At 39.5% G+C, this 15,474-nt stretch overlaps 1 protein-coding gene across 9 annotated transcripts; it reads right to left on the reverse strand.

Annotated features, from left to right (window-relative positions):
• Positions 1-396: 396 nt before the first annotated feature.
• Positions 397-13,037, reverse strand: ZNF527 (zinc finger protein 527). Of its 9 annotated transcripts, none has more exons than XM_045532176.1 (6): positions 12,914-13,037; positions 11,119-11,423; positions 9,551-9,607; positions 6,654-6,780; positions 5,946-6,041; positions 397-2,578 (listed from the first exon to the last, which is right to left on the reverse strand). In XM_045532176.1, the coding sequence occupies exons 3-6, from the start codon at positions 9,581-9,583 to the stop codon at positions 1,005-1,007; spliced, it is 1,830 nt and encodes a 609-aa protein (XP_045388132.1). In that variant the 5' UTR covers positions 9,584-9,607; positions 11,119-11,423; positions 12,914-13,037; the 3' UTR covers positions 397-1,004. The 9 variants fall into 9 exon arrangements, with proteins under 9 accessions (XP_045388132.1, XP_045388131.1, XP_045388130.1 ...); XM_045532175.1 differs by having other exon boundaries at positions 10,795-11,423; XM_045532174.1 differs by lacking the exon at positions 11,119-11,423.
• Between the last annotated feature and the right edge of the window lie 2,437 nt (positions 13,038-15,474).

Raw genomic sequence — 15,474 nt, forward strand, 5'->3', positions numbered from 1 at the left:
AGAGCCATTCATTAAACTGATGAATCTGTTATTCTCTTAGCTTTTTATTCATTCTCTCTTCAAAGGCCTATGGTGAGTCACCTGCCACAAATGATTTTAACTCTTTAAGGGAAAGCCTATTAAGGAACTTAACTAGGTGAATTTGTGAATATTCATACTTATTGTGGAACAGACTAATAAACACTAAATTAATTTTATCACCAAATAAAATGTAACAATTACCTCAGCTTTATGAAGCCTCTATATTCAACTTTCATATACTTGTCATATCATAAGATTTTTCTTTGGAATAATTATGCCACTTAAAAAAGTAAGGCTTTCTCACATGTATAGCAAACACAGGGTGTGTAAATCAGTATTCTGATTCCACGAGGCAAAAATCTAACACAAAGTAACTTAAGCAACAAAAAAGGAAATTTATTGGATCACAAAAATAAAAAAGTAAAGGATGGTGTAGACATCAGGCATGATTGGATCCAGGAGATCAAACAACGTAATCAGATTTCTGTCTCTCATCTCCATTTTCCTCTGTGTTAGATTTCTCTTTGGGAAGGCTTTCCTCATGGGTTGTCACAAAGGCTACTGGTTAGTTTTTAATCTTACTAAATCCTTGAAACTTACAATTAAGAAAAAAAAGATGATCTCTCTTACTACCCACAATAATACCAACAAAGGGCTCTCATTGATCCAGTCAGACAGGGCCATTTGCCAATCCTTTCTTAATCACTAGATTGGGGAAAATAATTGGCCAGTCTGTAACCAATCTATTGCTGTCCCTCATTAACAGTTTTATCAGAATCATATCCATTGAAGGTGGGGTAAGTCAGGTATAGAACAGATCATAAAGTAACAGATGTCCACTACTCAGGATATTTCAAATAATGGATGCTCATAAACTAAAGGCTTTTCCATATTACATTCATAGAATTACTAACCAAAAATAACTTACAGAGATTCAATAAGGTTTCAGTGACTAAATGTTTTCTTTCCTATACTTGTTGTAATCAGAGGGTTTCTCTATTATGAATTCTCTGATGTCGTCTAAGGGCTGAGGCACAGCTAAAATTATTCCCACATTCATTACATTTATAAGGTTTTTCTCCAGCATGAATTCTCTGGTGTAGCCTAAGGGACAAGATCTGATGGAAAGCCTTCCCACATTCATTACATTCATAGGGTTTCTCTCCAGTATGGATTCTCTGATGTTGATTCAGGTATGAGCCACAACTGAAGGCTTTCCCACATTTGTTACATTCAAAGGGTTTCTCTCCTGCATGACTTCTCTTATGGTGAATTAGAACTAAAGCATCACCAAAGGCTTTCCCACATTTACTGCATTCAAATGGTCTCTCTCCAGTATGAATTCTATGGTGTCGATTAAGTTGTGAATCAGTCCTAAAAAACTTTCCACATTTGATGCACTCATAGGGCTTTTCTCCAGTATGGATTCTCTGATGTTGATTTAGGTGTGAGCGATAGCCAAAGGTCTTCCCACATTCACTACATTTGAAGGGTTTCTCTCCTGTGTGAATTCTTTGATGAAGAGTAAGGGCTATGCGTCTGCTGAAGGCTTTTCCACATTGATTACATTCGTAGGGTTTCTCTCCAGTGTGAATCCTCTGATGTTGATTAAGATGTGCACTCTGTCTGAAGGCTTTGTTACATTCCTTACATTCATATGGTTTCTCCCCTGTGTGAATTCTCTGATGTTCAACAAGAAAGGCAAAACGGCTAAAGGCCTTCCCACATTCATTGCATGCAAACGGTTTCTCTCCAGTGTGGATCCTCTGATGTTGAGCAAGGTGTGCACTCTGCCTGAAGGTTTTGTTACATTCCTTACACTCATATGGTTTCTCTCCAATATGAGTTTGCTGATGTTTGCTGAGAAAGAAGTCATGGCTAAAGGCTTTCCCACAGTCATTGCATGCATATGGTTTCTCTCCACTGTGAATTCTCTGAGGTTGGGTAAAGAATGAGCAACAGCTAAAGGCATTACCACATTCATCATATCCATGAGGTAACTTTCCAAAATGAGTGGTCTGATGTTGAGTAAGTAATGAGTGGAAGCTTAAGAGATTTGAAAAATCATTACTTTCATAAGGCTTTTCACCAGAAGGATCTCCTATATCTTTAATAAAGTGTGTACTCTGGTTGAATTCATCACATTCATTACCTATGAAAGACTCCTTCTCAGTATGGAGTCTTTTATATTCAATTATGACTGAATTTTGGGAGAAAAGTTTATCATAAATATCAAATTTATGTACTTTTTCTATAGTGGGAACTTTCTGTTGTGTTAAAAGTACTGACTTCAGGGGGATACTTCTCCCAGAATTATTATATTCATTGTCTCTTTTCCCAATAGAGATTTCCTTAACAGTTGTTACTTGCCTGAAATGCCTCTCTTGATTTCCATGATGCCATTCAAATTCATCCTCATATTTCCAGGCTTCTCTGAAACTGGAGCATTCAAGTCCATGACTTGTCATTCTTTCAATTACCATCCGCTGGGATATTTCTTCTTCATCAGTGAACCATTTTGGAGATAATTCCTTGATTTCACACCAAGATTCCCAGTCTGAAAAATATCAAGAAAGAAAATGTCTCTTTTTTTCCTTTGTGAGGAGAAAGAAAACTATTATAAAAGAAATTGAAAATTTTAACTGGGGGGAAGGAGAGGAGAAAGCACATGGTTCTAACATCTCCAAAATATAGCCATACAATATGAAAAAAAGACAAAGGAAACATAAAGAATGAAGAGAGCTAGTAGGGGAAGGTATATGTGTTGGTGATGGGGAAGTGGTAATAGGGGAAACAGATAAAAGGCAGGGCATCAAGAGGCAGTCAAAGCTAAATGCCAAGAAGATAAGGAATTGAGGATGGTTGATTAGATCATAACCACAATTTCCCTGCCTCTAGTCTTTAAAGACTCCAGTCCATCCTACACTGGTATTCATAAGACTGAAAGCTCCATCATAGCAGGGTTTGATGTTCACTCCTTTTTCTATCACTGTTGCATCCAGTGCCTAGGATAATGTCAACATGTTATTCAATGAATGACTGCTGTCAGATTAATTTTCTCATAATAACTTTTTCCACTAATGATGCTCAAAAAAATAGAAAAATTAGCCAGGTGCAGTGATGCACACCTGTAGTCCCAGCTACTCTGGAGGCTAAGGCAGGAGTATTGCTTGAACCCATGAGTTTGAGGTTGCTGTGACACCACGGCTGACTCTGCCTCAAAAAAAAAAAAAAAAAAAGGAATAGGCTAGTAGGAACAAGGAGGGGACAACACTTTTCTAAGGATATATTTTATATAATTCTGATTCTTAGAAGCATAGTATGTTTCAGGTACACCCCAAAATAACCAATCAAAGCCAACCAGGATATGGTAGAAACTCAAAATGGAATACAAACCAACAAGTAATTCTAAAATAACTAACCTGAGTAAGTTTGGAAAACAGTATTTTAACTGTCTACTATAACACTAAAGACAAAAAGAACTATACACAAATACCTGAATCTAGTTAGTAAATCTGTTTCTCACAGAAGAATAGGTTAGAAATTCTGAAACTATGCCAGGCCTGGTGGCTCAAACCTGTAATCCCAGAACTTTGGGAGGCCAAGACAGGAGGATCACTGGAGGCCAGAAGTTCGAGACCAGCCTGGGCAATGTAACAAGACCATGTCTCTACAAAAAAATATTTTTTAAAAATTAGCCACGCATGGTGGTGCATGCCTATAGTTCCAGTACTTGGGAGGCTTAGGCAGGAGGATCACTTGAGATCAGGAATTCAAGGTTACAGTGAGTAGTTACAGTGATCTATGACTGTACCACTATACTCCAGCCTAGGCTACAGAATGAGACCCTCTCTCCAAAAAAAATAAAGAGAGAGAGAGAACAAAAGAAATTTGGAAACTATGTGTATCCTAAAATTGAGCAAATAATATTGCTTCTCATTGTGAGAAAAAAAAATACAAATAAGTAAAGGAGGAAGCCTACAATAAACCCTGAAGCAAGACTAGAATCAAGTTATTAATATAAACTAATAGTTTTAATATATAAAAAGATAGAGGCAGAAATAAATATAGGGATGTGTGTGTGTATGTATGTACATACGTATATTTCCTAGCTGTATGCGCTGTGAGGGCCTAGATGCAATGACATCCCAGTAGCCTAGAGCACCCCTAGCACCCAGACCTTGGTTTCTAAACACCATTTCCCAATAAAAGCAACCAGGGCTCCTTGGGGAAGTGGCTGATTCAAGGCTGGGACAAGGAAAACAAGATGAACCTGGAATACCTTGTGGTGCCCAGAGGGAAGGAAGTGCTTAAAAAATGGATTGGGGGAATATCAAAAGGTCAAAGGAACCAATGTGAAAGAGATCCAAATGGCCAAAGCTGGAACAATTTGTACAACAAAATAATGATTCACTGGATTTACGTCATAGGAAAAAATAAACATCCATAAATCCATAAATATAAAGATAAATCCATTTAAATTCTATGAAGTCATTAAATTCTATGAGGTAAATTGGGTTTACTGCATAGAAAAAAATAAAAATCCGTAAGTCTATAAATATAATTGAATATATAAGTAAATGAGGGAGAAGGAAAAGCTCTTTCCTACAGAACAATCCCAACTAATATATGTAAAAAAAAAAAAGAAATGGAAAAATCAACATTAGGTCAACACCACAGTAATAACTTGCAGACAGGATCCACCAATTGGTGCTAAAATTAGTGGGCAAAATTTCAGAAGAAACTGAACAGTCTGAAAGTATCTTCCTCAAGATATTTTATTAATTACAAATAAACATATAGAAACTTTACAACAGAGAAACCAAGCATACACAACCTTCATCAAGTGAGCAAATTTAACATCATTGATAATATGACATGTCAACATTATGAATCCTTTGGTATGAGGCACTGAGAAGGACACAACATTATTTCTGTGGCATTCTTTTAAAAAATGCAATACCTCAATCTAATCATGAGAAAATATCAGATAAACCCAAATCGAGTGCAAGCAGATATAATGAGCCATTTGTCCAGAGTGAAGCATATCTGAAGATTCCAGGAGAGATTTCTCCAAGATGAAAGCAATAGATTACCCAATGTGTCTGAGTGCCTTGAAAGATTTAGACAATTGATGGGGAGCTGGGAATTCAGTTAGAAATAAGTATTTAGAAAACTAAGCAAAAAAAAAACCAAATAGACAAAACCCCCAAATCATTATTAACTGTGGGGAAAATAAAAAGTAATCTTGGTATATGAACAGCATGACTATGACTAGCACTAAATAGCCATAATAATGTAAACACTACAAAGTGATTAATCAAAATTAAGATACTGATAAAACAGGGAATGGGAAATGTGTACATTTGTATGTCTGCACACATGTTGGATTCAGAATAAGAAAGTGCTAAATCTTTATTTTCTTAGTAAGAAGATCTTGAATAAGGACTAAACCTGAGAAAACAATCAAGAAGCAGCAGCATAAACATGTTTTTAGAGACATGAAGGGAACAACAAAAGAAGCTACAAAAGAAAAGGAAGTATACTCCTCTAGGGAGAGGCAAACTGGGGAGCAGGGCAAGAGAATCTCTTTTTTAAGGGCAAAGGCCTTGTAAAACTACTTGACTCTTTAAACAATGTGCATCATAGCCTTGATAATAATTTTGATAAAAATAAAACTCTAAAAATCTAGTAATGTATACAATTCTAACCATAAAGGGAAAAGAAGAGCTGGGAAGGATTGAGATTCTGGGTATAGGTAGAAGACTAGAGAGTATAATTTGATAGAAATAGGGAGAAAAGAAACCTAAGGTATAGATGAGGTTTCTAGGGAAGCACATGCTAAAGAGATTTCAGTTCTCATCTGAAGCCCAGGGAAGCTTCCTCATGGCTACTTAGGCAGGTACCTTACAACTGTCACTCACCTGCACATTGACTGTGTGACATTTCTGCCTCCACCATCCAAGGATCCTTTCCTTGCTCCAGTAAGGAGATCATGTTGGGCTTAGAAATGGAGAGTCCTGGTTCCAGGGGAAGAAAAATGAGAGCGGAAGACAGACAGACAAATCAACATGCTACAGCTGTTCCAGGACACAGACCCAATCTCTTGGTCATCAGGCAAGAAAGTACATTAGAGGAAGGGATGCTTGTGTGGATGATGAGGAAGATGAAGCTTCTTCCATAGCAGTTGTTCTCAAAGTGTTATAGCAGCTGCAGCCATCATCTAGGAACTAATTAGAAATGCAAATTCTTAGGCCCAACCCAGAGCTACTGAATCAGAAACTACAGTGGCTCTCAAACTTTAGTAGGCATCAGGATCATTTGGAGGGCTTACTAAAACCCAGACTACTAGGCTCATTCTCAGAGTTTCTGATTTTGTAGGTATAAAATAGGGCCCTATAATTTGCATTTTAACAAATTCCAAGATCATGCTGATGTTCCTGTTCCACTATCACTCTACAGCAAAGGAACTATTCATTTCCAACTCTATGAAACTACTTCAAAACATTTCCTGGGAACAGGAAATAGAAATTCAACTAAGCACTTTCAAGATGCCCTAGATTAGTCCCAATGGAGGAAGCAAAAACTCCCCAGAGGGAAGATTTTTAATTATGGGGGAGAAACATCCTTACCAAGCCATACCAAGTTCCTATAGTTCTCCAACATGACATCTCTGTATAAATCCTTCTGAGATGTGTCCAGCCATTCCCACTCTTCTTGGGAGAAGTTTAGAGCCACATCTCTGAAGGTCACCAACCCCTGAAATAAAAAGAAAAAAAAATTTTGTTGACAAGCACCCAGACACTCACATAGTCCTAGCAAAAGAGATGAATTCTGCCAGAGTTTAAAGCTCTAAGTAATCCAAGGAAAATAATTATTGGAGAACAATTACATGCAAAGGTTTGTCAAATACTTTGAGAGAAAGAAAAATAATAGAAACAGACTCATCTTTTGAAAATTTTACATTTTTGTGAAAGACATATATAATAAGAAAAAAATTATAACATGAAACAGCATATGAACAAGGGCTAAGTTGTATGTTATATATACTAAATATAAAGAATTTCTTATACAGAGAATTCCTTTATATTCCCCAAATTGGGATATCACGTCAGACACAGTAATGAAGGAAGGCCTTGAACTGGGCTTTAACAAAGGGTATGGTCTGAAATTTAGACTCTAGGTATATAAGGCGAAACTTCCAGGAATGTATCCTGAAGAAATAATGAAGTATATGTGAAGAGATTTAGATAGGATTTTCAATGGCAGATTATACAAAACGTCTAGAAAAAACTTACATTCCCAAAATTAGTTTAGGGTGGTTATACCACTGAACTGTAAGCTGTATGAAGGGAAGGATACCTGTTTTACAAACTGATGTATATCCACTGTTTATTATAAAACTTACCACATTGTAAACACTCAGTAAATATTTGCCACTCAGTGAATAAATGGTGAAGTTTCCTATAATATATCCATATGAAGAGTATCCAATGCTTAAAAAATGATAGGGTTCCAGTTTTTAGAGTACGTTCTCATTCTTTATCAAAGATAATGAAATGTCAAATATGGTTCTTCTATATAGTAGAAATATGGATGAATATTTCCATATTTATATGTCTGGAGGAAAAAAGTTACACAACTATGTAGTGTTGCATAACTTCCATGTGCCCCTCTAGTCTTCTCTGAGTTCTGGGAGGCTGATCTATATTGACTGCATCAACAAATTCCCTTGTCTCACCCCATTTACAGGTGGGTTCAGCCACATACAAGAGATGAAAGGAAGGTAGGTAAGGCAAAATTATTCCTCTGGCTCCCTCCTGAAGCACCACACTGGATGGTCTCTGTTCTTCAATCAAAGCTGATAGCAGCTGCTGGCTGTTGAGGGCTCCTTCTCCATACTGCTCTCTCTGTCTCTGGATTCAGGTCTAGGGCTAGTAAGGGAGCTCTGTTGTTATGAGCCCCCAGGTATAACAATATCCTCTGTAGTTTCTCTATATCCCGATAATATCTTGTAAAGAATCCCTTCTTGAGTTTCTTGTTGGAACTCTGATTGATAAAGTTGTTGACCCAAAGTACTTCTAGCATATGACCAGAGTTCCCTCAGAAGCACTGCAAGACAACTCTACTACAACTTCCCTAATAAATTCACTCTCCCAGTCTCCTGACAACAATTTCATACCTCTGTCTCTCTCTCAAACCACCAACTCCTCCTTTGTTCTCACTTTGAACTTCCTCATCTTCCTGCCACCATATGTATTTACCAACCAATATCTACACGCATACTTGTATATGTTGTCTTCCCTCAGTTACTACAGATAAAACACTAGGCTCCTATTTAAGACCAATCCCTCCACTTGTCCACACAAGGACATCATCACCTCTCTCTCGTACTACCAACTCTTCTCACTTTACTGTATCATTCCATCACAAACTGATGCAGTATCTTCCACCTTATAAATAAATAGATTCCCTTTCATGATCTCACTCTAGCTATTGTCCCATTTCTCTACTCCTCTTAATAATAAAACTCTTCCAAAGAGTTGTCTAGACCAGCGATATCCAATAGAAATATGTGAGCCACATATGTAATATGTGTCTGAATATATATTCAGAAATCAATTCTTGATTCCCATCTCACTGTACCCTGTCTTTCCATCTCAGTAAATAGCATGACTACTTATGTAGCTGCCCAGACAAAAATCTTTGCAGTCATCCTTGACCTCTTTCTTCCTCTCATACTCCAAAACCAATCCCTCATCACATTATTTTCTATCTCCAATATATACCCAGAATCTCACTGTTCCAATGCCACCACCATGGTCCAGGCTGCTATCACCTCCCACCTGGATTACTGTAATAGTCTCCTGACTGTCTTCCCTGCCTTCACCCATACTCCTCTGCTATTTTCCTTTTAAAGCACAAATCAAAGCACATCAGAAACCTTCCAATGGTTCTCCCTTACACAACAAAACTCAAAGTTCTGCTCATAACTTTCAAGGGCTGACATAATTTGGTCCCCAGCTACCTCATTGTGCTCCTTTCCCTCCAGGGATGCTGACTCATTGCTATTCCTGGAACACACCAAACATGCTCCCCCCATGGTAACTTTGTACTACTATTCCTTCTACTCTTAAAGCTCTTCCCCAGATCTCCACAAAACTTAATTCCTACTTTCACTGACATTTGCTTTGCTTAAATGTCACTTCCTCAGAGAGGCTATCTATAGCCTCCCTATTTAATAGAGCACGTGATAATATACTCTAGCCCTTACTTCACTTGTACTCATCTCTAACTCAGCAACAAATCATGATCCATCTAAAGAGGATAGTTCCAATTCATCACATATTTGAGTATAAGGCTGAGTAAAAAAGGTATTAAATGTTTTGTAGAAGCATTATTTGAACAAAATGTGGAGACAGAAAAATTGAGAGGGTGTTCACTGGACTATTTGTGACTCTCCCTCTGGTCCCAAAGTCCTGTAAAATGAAGTGAAATTTATGAAAACAAAATGAAAACATCAACTTACCTGAGACATGGTTTTACAAAGTCCAACAGCCATTCTTCCTTCCTTCTTCAGTTTTCTCTTTTGAAAAAGAACAAAGTCCCGACAAGAGAGAGTTAAGGAAGAAAAAAATGACATCCCAGCCCTGTGTTGTTGGTCCAAGATTCACAAAGAACTATTGCCCCTGCATGGTCCCCATCTCCTTACATGAGCCAGCCTCGTGTTTTCCAAGATCTGAGAAAAAGGCTAATGCTGAACTTAACCCCAGAAGTCTTGAGCTACATTAAGGACACATCACCTAAACTCAGCAAAATCTAAGTTTATCCCATGGCCAACATGGCAGTTGGCTGCCCTTTCGACCTCATTTTCTACCCTTCTCTCCCTTGCTCACCCCACTCCAGGTAACAGGTCTCCTTACTGTTCCTCAAACACTGTGTACACGCCTCCTTCAAGGCTTTTGCCTTTGCTTTTCCTTGTGCCTGGAAGCCTCTTCTTCCGCATATCAGCATGGCTCACTCCCTTTCTTTATTCCTGTCTGTGCTCAGTTGTCACTACATCAGAGGGTCTTCCCTGAAAATTCTATCTAAAGAGAACCCCTCTTCCAGTCACTCCTTTTTGCCTTATCCTGATTTATTTTTCTTCTTAGCATTTATCACCACTGAATGTGTTATATACTTTTTGGTTTGTTTATTGTTTGTCTTCCCAAACAAGACTGTAATATCCAAGGGAGCTAAGATTTGTTTGGTTCACTGGTGTATTCTAGCGCTAGAACAATACCAAAACCATTGTAGGTGCTCAAAAATATTAGATAAATGAATAAATCTTACTGTGCCTCCTATAATATAAATATAAAATGTTACTCATGTTGTGTATGTTAGCAGTGCCCAACCCTTTTGGCACCAGGGGCCGGTTTCATGGAAGACAATTTTTTCATGGATGGGTAGGGGGGGTCAATGGGGGAGATGGTTTCAGGATCATTCAAGAGCATTGCATTTATTGTGCAGTCAAACCTCTCTGCTAATGATAATCTGTATTTGCAGCTGCTCCCCAGCGCTAACATCACCACCTCAGCTCCACCTCAGATCATCAGGCATTAGATTCTCACAAAGAGCATGTAACCTAGATCCCCAGCATACACAGTATACAGCAGGGTCTGCACTCCTACAAGAATCTAATGCTGCCACTGAGGCAGAGCTTATGCAGTGGTGTGAGCCATGGGGAGCAGCTTCAAATACAGATAAAGCTTCACTTTCTCACCTGCTGCTTACCTCCTACTGTGTGGCCTGGTTTCTAACACATCACAGACCCGTACTGGTCCATGGCCCAGGGTTGGGGACCGCAGGTGTATGTCATTTATCTCATTTAATCCTCACAAAACTACAAAGGTAGGTATTATAGTTATTTTACTAATAAGTGAAATGGAGGTTCAAGAAGCTTAAACAACCAAGTCAAAGTCATAAGAAGTGTGATTCAAAAACTCTTTCAAGAGGCCAAGATGTCTGAATAGGAAATATTCAGCAAAACCTGAGGAATGGATGCCATATATTCCTTAGAAAAGCATCTTTAGAGATGGCCTATGTTACCTTTATTACCTGACAAAAATGCAGCCTGAGGGAAGCACTGCCAAATTTTAATACTAAAGCAATAATAAATTGTGCAGCCTAAGTTTCTTGTCCTCTCAGAGACAATATTTCTTCATTCTGAAAATGGAGAAAGTTGTGTTTGACCTAGAATTCAGGATACATGACCCCCTAATTCTGGGCCACTCTGCACTAGCCAACTCAGTCTCTAGGAAAGTTATTTCCTTAGTGCAGTGCAGCTTGAAATTGTCTATAAAGCCTCTGCAATATGAAAGGAGAATCAATGTAGTCTTCTTGGCATCTGGGAGTAGAAGCACCTGCATAAAAGAAATTTCTTTTCAGTTTGTTTGTTTTGTTCTGATAGCTGTGTATCCCTTGGGTAATATGTTTCTAAGTTTAAAATGAGCCATCCGTCTTTGAAAGAAGGTGTGATGGAAAAAACTTGGGTTTTATTTAGCTTCTGGACACAGGCTGACTCTCCACTCTCTTCCTCATTGGCTACATGACTTCAGGAAAGTTAATCCATCTCTCAGAACCTTTCTTTCCTCACTGTCAAGATTGCATGAGCCAACACCTGGCATAGCAAAGTACCCTTCTTTCTGCTTAGATTCTACATACACATCTAGAAATGAAATGAGAACATTTTTTTTTATTAACTGAGAAATTCAAAACCAAAAACCTAGCTCACTTGGTACGTCAAAAAAAGATCCATGGATCCAGACTCTCTCAGCACCAAACACTGAAGAATATTGACAAGGACAAAGCTAAAATCTCAAAGTCAGTGATCTAAGGAGAAGACTGGGCTTTCAGATTGGGCTTTCTTCCCTCCAAAGCAGCCAATGTGAGGATGGCCTCACTACAATATCTTTAGGTCCTGTGACTCACAGGGGAGTAAAAGAAGAGACCCAGATTAAGTTCCCATGTTCTGAAGGTTCCTAGCCCAAGAACAGAGACCGTCCTCTCCAACCCCCTCAGAATCCAGGGCTCCCATGTGGAAAGATCAAGGGAGTTTTGTAATAAAAAGCTAGAACTCTAGCGCCAAACTACTTGGGTTTGAGTCCTGGTTCTGTCACTTATAAACTGTGTGAACTTGGGTAAGTAATTTTAATCTTTCTGTGCCCCACAATCACAGAACAGGTCCCACACAATCAAGCCCATGATCTCACATACATGCAAATTATCACCTAATCACAAACATATACATGATCGCACACTTACACCCACAATGCCACACATATACACAACACAAAGACGGAGAGATGGTCACACACAATTTCTCCAACAGAGAGACAGTCACACAATCACACACATGGTGGCATACTACACAAGGTCATACATCTTGTAACAATTACACTAAATTATACCTGCAGAAACAGATGGTCATGGTCACAGAATCACACTTGCTGTCACACACATTCAAACACAGTTGTATTTGCAGAGACAGGTGGTCAAACATAATCACACACACATTCACGGACACACACACAATGTCACATCCCAGTGTCTCACAAACCCATACACAGTCATACTTGCGCAGACAGTTACACGCAAACATATATATTGACAGTTTTTTCCCCAGAGACAGTCACATTCACGCACAAGCACACACACATGGTGACACACAAATCACATTCTGTCACACCTGCAGCCTGTCACAAAATTAATTATATACAGTAACAAAGTGACACGCTGTCACACACACACAACCTCCCTGGCGGTGCCCGCCGAGTCCCCATCCTTGTCCCGGCCGGTAGACCGCCAACCCGGCCCTGACCTCCCGCTCTCGCCGGAGCCCGGCCTAACTCACCTCCCAGCGCCGCGGGCTCTGCAAACTGGCCCCGAGACCGGGAGCCGCGACGTCACGTCCCAGAATCCTCAGCGAGGTGGCGCGGGGCGAGGACCGAGACGTGCAGGACTCCGAGCTCTGCGGGATCTTAAGCAGCGACACAGCGTTCCCCTCAGACTCAGAGAACCACAAGCTCCAGAACGCTTTGCGCCACGGCCTTCTTTGCCTACATTTCCCAGAGACCCCCACGACCTGCCTGCATTTCGCGCCTGCGCCGTAGGTGCTGGTACAGGGCGAGGGCGAGGGCGGCGTAGAGGGCAGGCTGTTTGCGACCCCAGGCACGCGAGTGACCCTGAGCCACTGCGTGTGAGAATGCGGTGAGGCTGCGCTCATGGGGGATGGAACGCTCGGGTGTGGCGGTTAGTGTGGGACTTTGCTACACACCTTTGCGCTTGCGCACCAAGGGGGCGACGGATGCTGTCAGTGCAGTGAGCTTCTGTATTTTAAATGACATCCCCTGATTGTGGGTCATTGTGTGACAGACTTGGGTGTGTCACGCCAAGGATGTGAGAGTGACTGTGGGTGAGAGAGACTGGCTGACGTGGGGGGGGGGGGGGTGACTGTTTCTGTAACTGTGTTCTTATCCCAGAGGTCGCAGTTTACCTGAGAAAGGCGGCGGAGCTTCTTTCTTTTGTTTCTGGGCTTGCCATTGCAGCGGTCCCCAACCTTTTTGACACCAGGAACCGGTTTCAGTGAAGACAGGGGAAGGGGGGCCAGGCGGAGGTGGGGGGTGATGGTGAGAGGAGGGGGTTATGGTTCTCCCTGAAAGAGGCAGTTGTTTGTACTTTGAAACGTTATCAGGTTCTAGGCATCCTACAACATCGACAATGCATTCTTTCACAATTTCTACATCACTGAATGGCTTCCCTTTTTTCCCCGGAGTATGTAAGCTACTTTATAAGTTGCTTCAGTAGCATTATTTCCAGGTCTTATTGCTGCTTGAAAGCATTGTCTTTGCTTTTGCTTCTCATCTTTTAATTTCTGCAGTCGTCAACCTTTCACGTTTCTCCCTCTAATTTTAAGTATTTGTGGTCTTTATGTGTGTTATAAGTCTGATGAGCACTGAATTTCTTTAATGTTGATATTGCAGTATCACGAAGCAAGCAAATCATTTTATCTTTAGCAGAAAAAATATTGCAATTCCCAATCCTCATTTAAAAAAATCTCTTTTCCTCCTTTAGCATACTCTTGGTGTTTTTTGACATACATGATGGGCTGTTAAGCAGACAGAATTTTAAAAAATACTGTTGAGCTGTGTAATTGTTTCACGAATTCCACTTTAGACAGGAGTTCGAGACTAGCCTGGGCAATGTAACAAGACCATGTCTCTACAAAAAAATCTTTTTTAAAAATTAGCCACGCATGGTGGTGCATGCCTATAGTTCCAGTACTTGGGAGGCTGAGGCAGGAGGATCATTTGAGACCAGGAATTCAAGGTTATAGTGAGTGGTTACAGTGATCTATGATTGTACCACTACACTCCAGCCTAGGCTACAGAAGGAGACCCTCTTTCTAAAAAAAAAAGAGAGAACAAAAGAAATTCTGAAACTATGTGTACACTAAAATTGAACAAATAATATTGCTTCTCATGTGAGAACAAAATTACAAATAAGGAGAAAGGCTACAATAAACCCCAAAGCAAGACTAGAATCAAGTTATTATTGCCCCTGAAGACCTTCCAGTGGGACAAGGGTGGAGGTGGAAGACAGTGATATTGATGATCATTGACCCTGTGTAGGCCTAGGACATTGTGTGTGTTTGTCTTAGTATTTAATATAAAGTTTAAAAAAAATGTAATAGAAAAAAGCTATAGAATAAGGATATAAAGAAAGAAAAGTATTTTTATACAGCTTTTCAATGGGTTTATGTTTTAAGCTAAGTCTTAGTAAAAGAGTCAGAAGTTTAAAAAATTTAAAAATTTATAAAGTAAAAAAGTTATAATAACTATTGAAGAAAAATATTCTTTTATAAATTTGGTGTAGCCTAAGTGTACAATGTTTATAAAGTTTACTATAGTGTACAGTAATGTCCTAGGCCTTCACATTCACTCACCACTCACTCACTCACCCAGAGCAACTTCCAGTTCTGCAAGCTCCATTCATGGCTTAAGTGCCCTATAAAGGCATACCAATTTTATCTTTTATGTCATATTTTTACTATATCTCTTCTATGTTTAGATACATAAATACTTACTATTGTGTTACAGTTGCATACAGTATTCAGTACAGTAACATGCTGTATAGGTTTCCATCATTAGTGTAGCCTACCAGTTCCTACAAAACTTGGCCTGACATTAGCTCCATGACCTCAGCGTCTACTCTCTTTGCACACTCACCTGGAACCACAGTAGCCTCCTCCCTCCTCAGGATTACTTTTAAGTCCTTTTAGAGCATTTGAAATCACTCCTTTCTCTACCTAAAATAATGTTTCTCTAGACATCTGAAAAACTTTCTCCCTCTCCTCCTTCATGTCTTTCACAAATATCTTATTTACTGACAAGCCTACTGAAATTCCATTTCCCC

This window comes from Lemur catta, chromosome 19 (genome assembly GCF_020740605.2).
Source record: "Lemur catta isolate mLemCat1 chromosome 19, mLemCat1.pri, whole genome shotgun sequence".
Classification (NCBI taxonomy): domain Eukaryota; kingdom Metazoa; phylum Chordata; class Mammalia; order Primates; family Lemuridae; genus Lemur; species Lemur catta.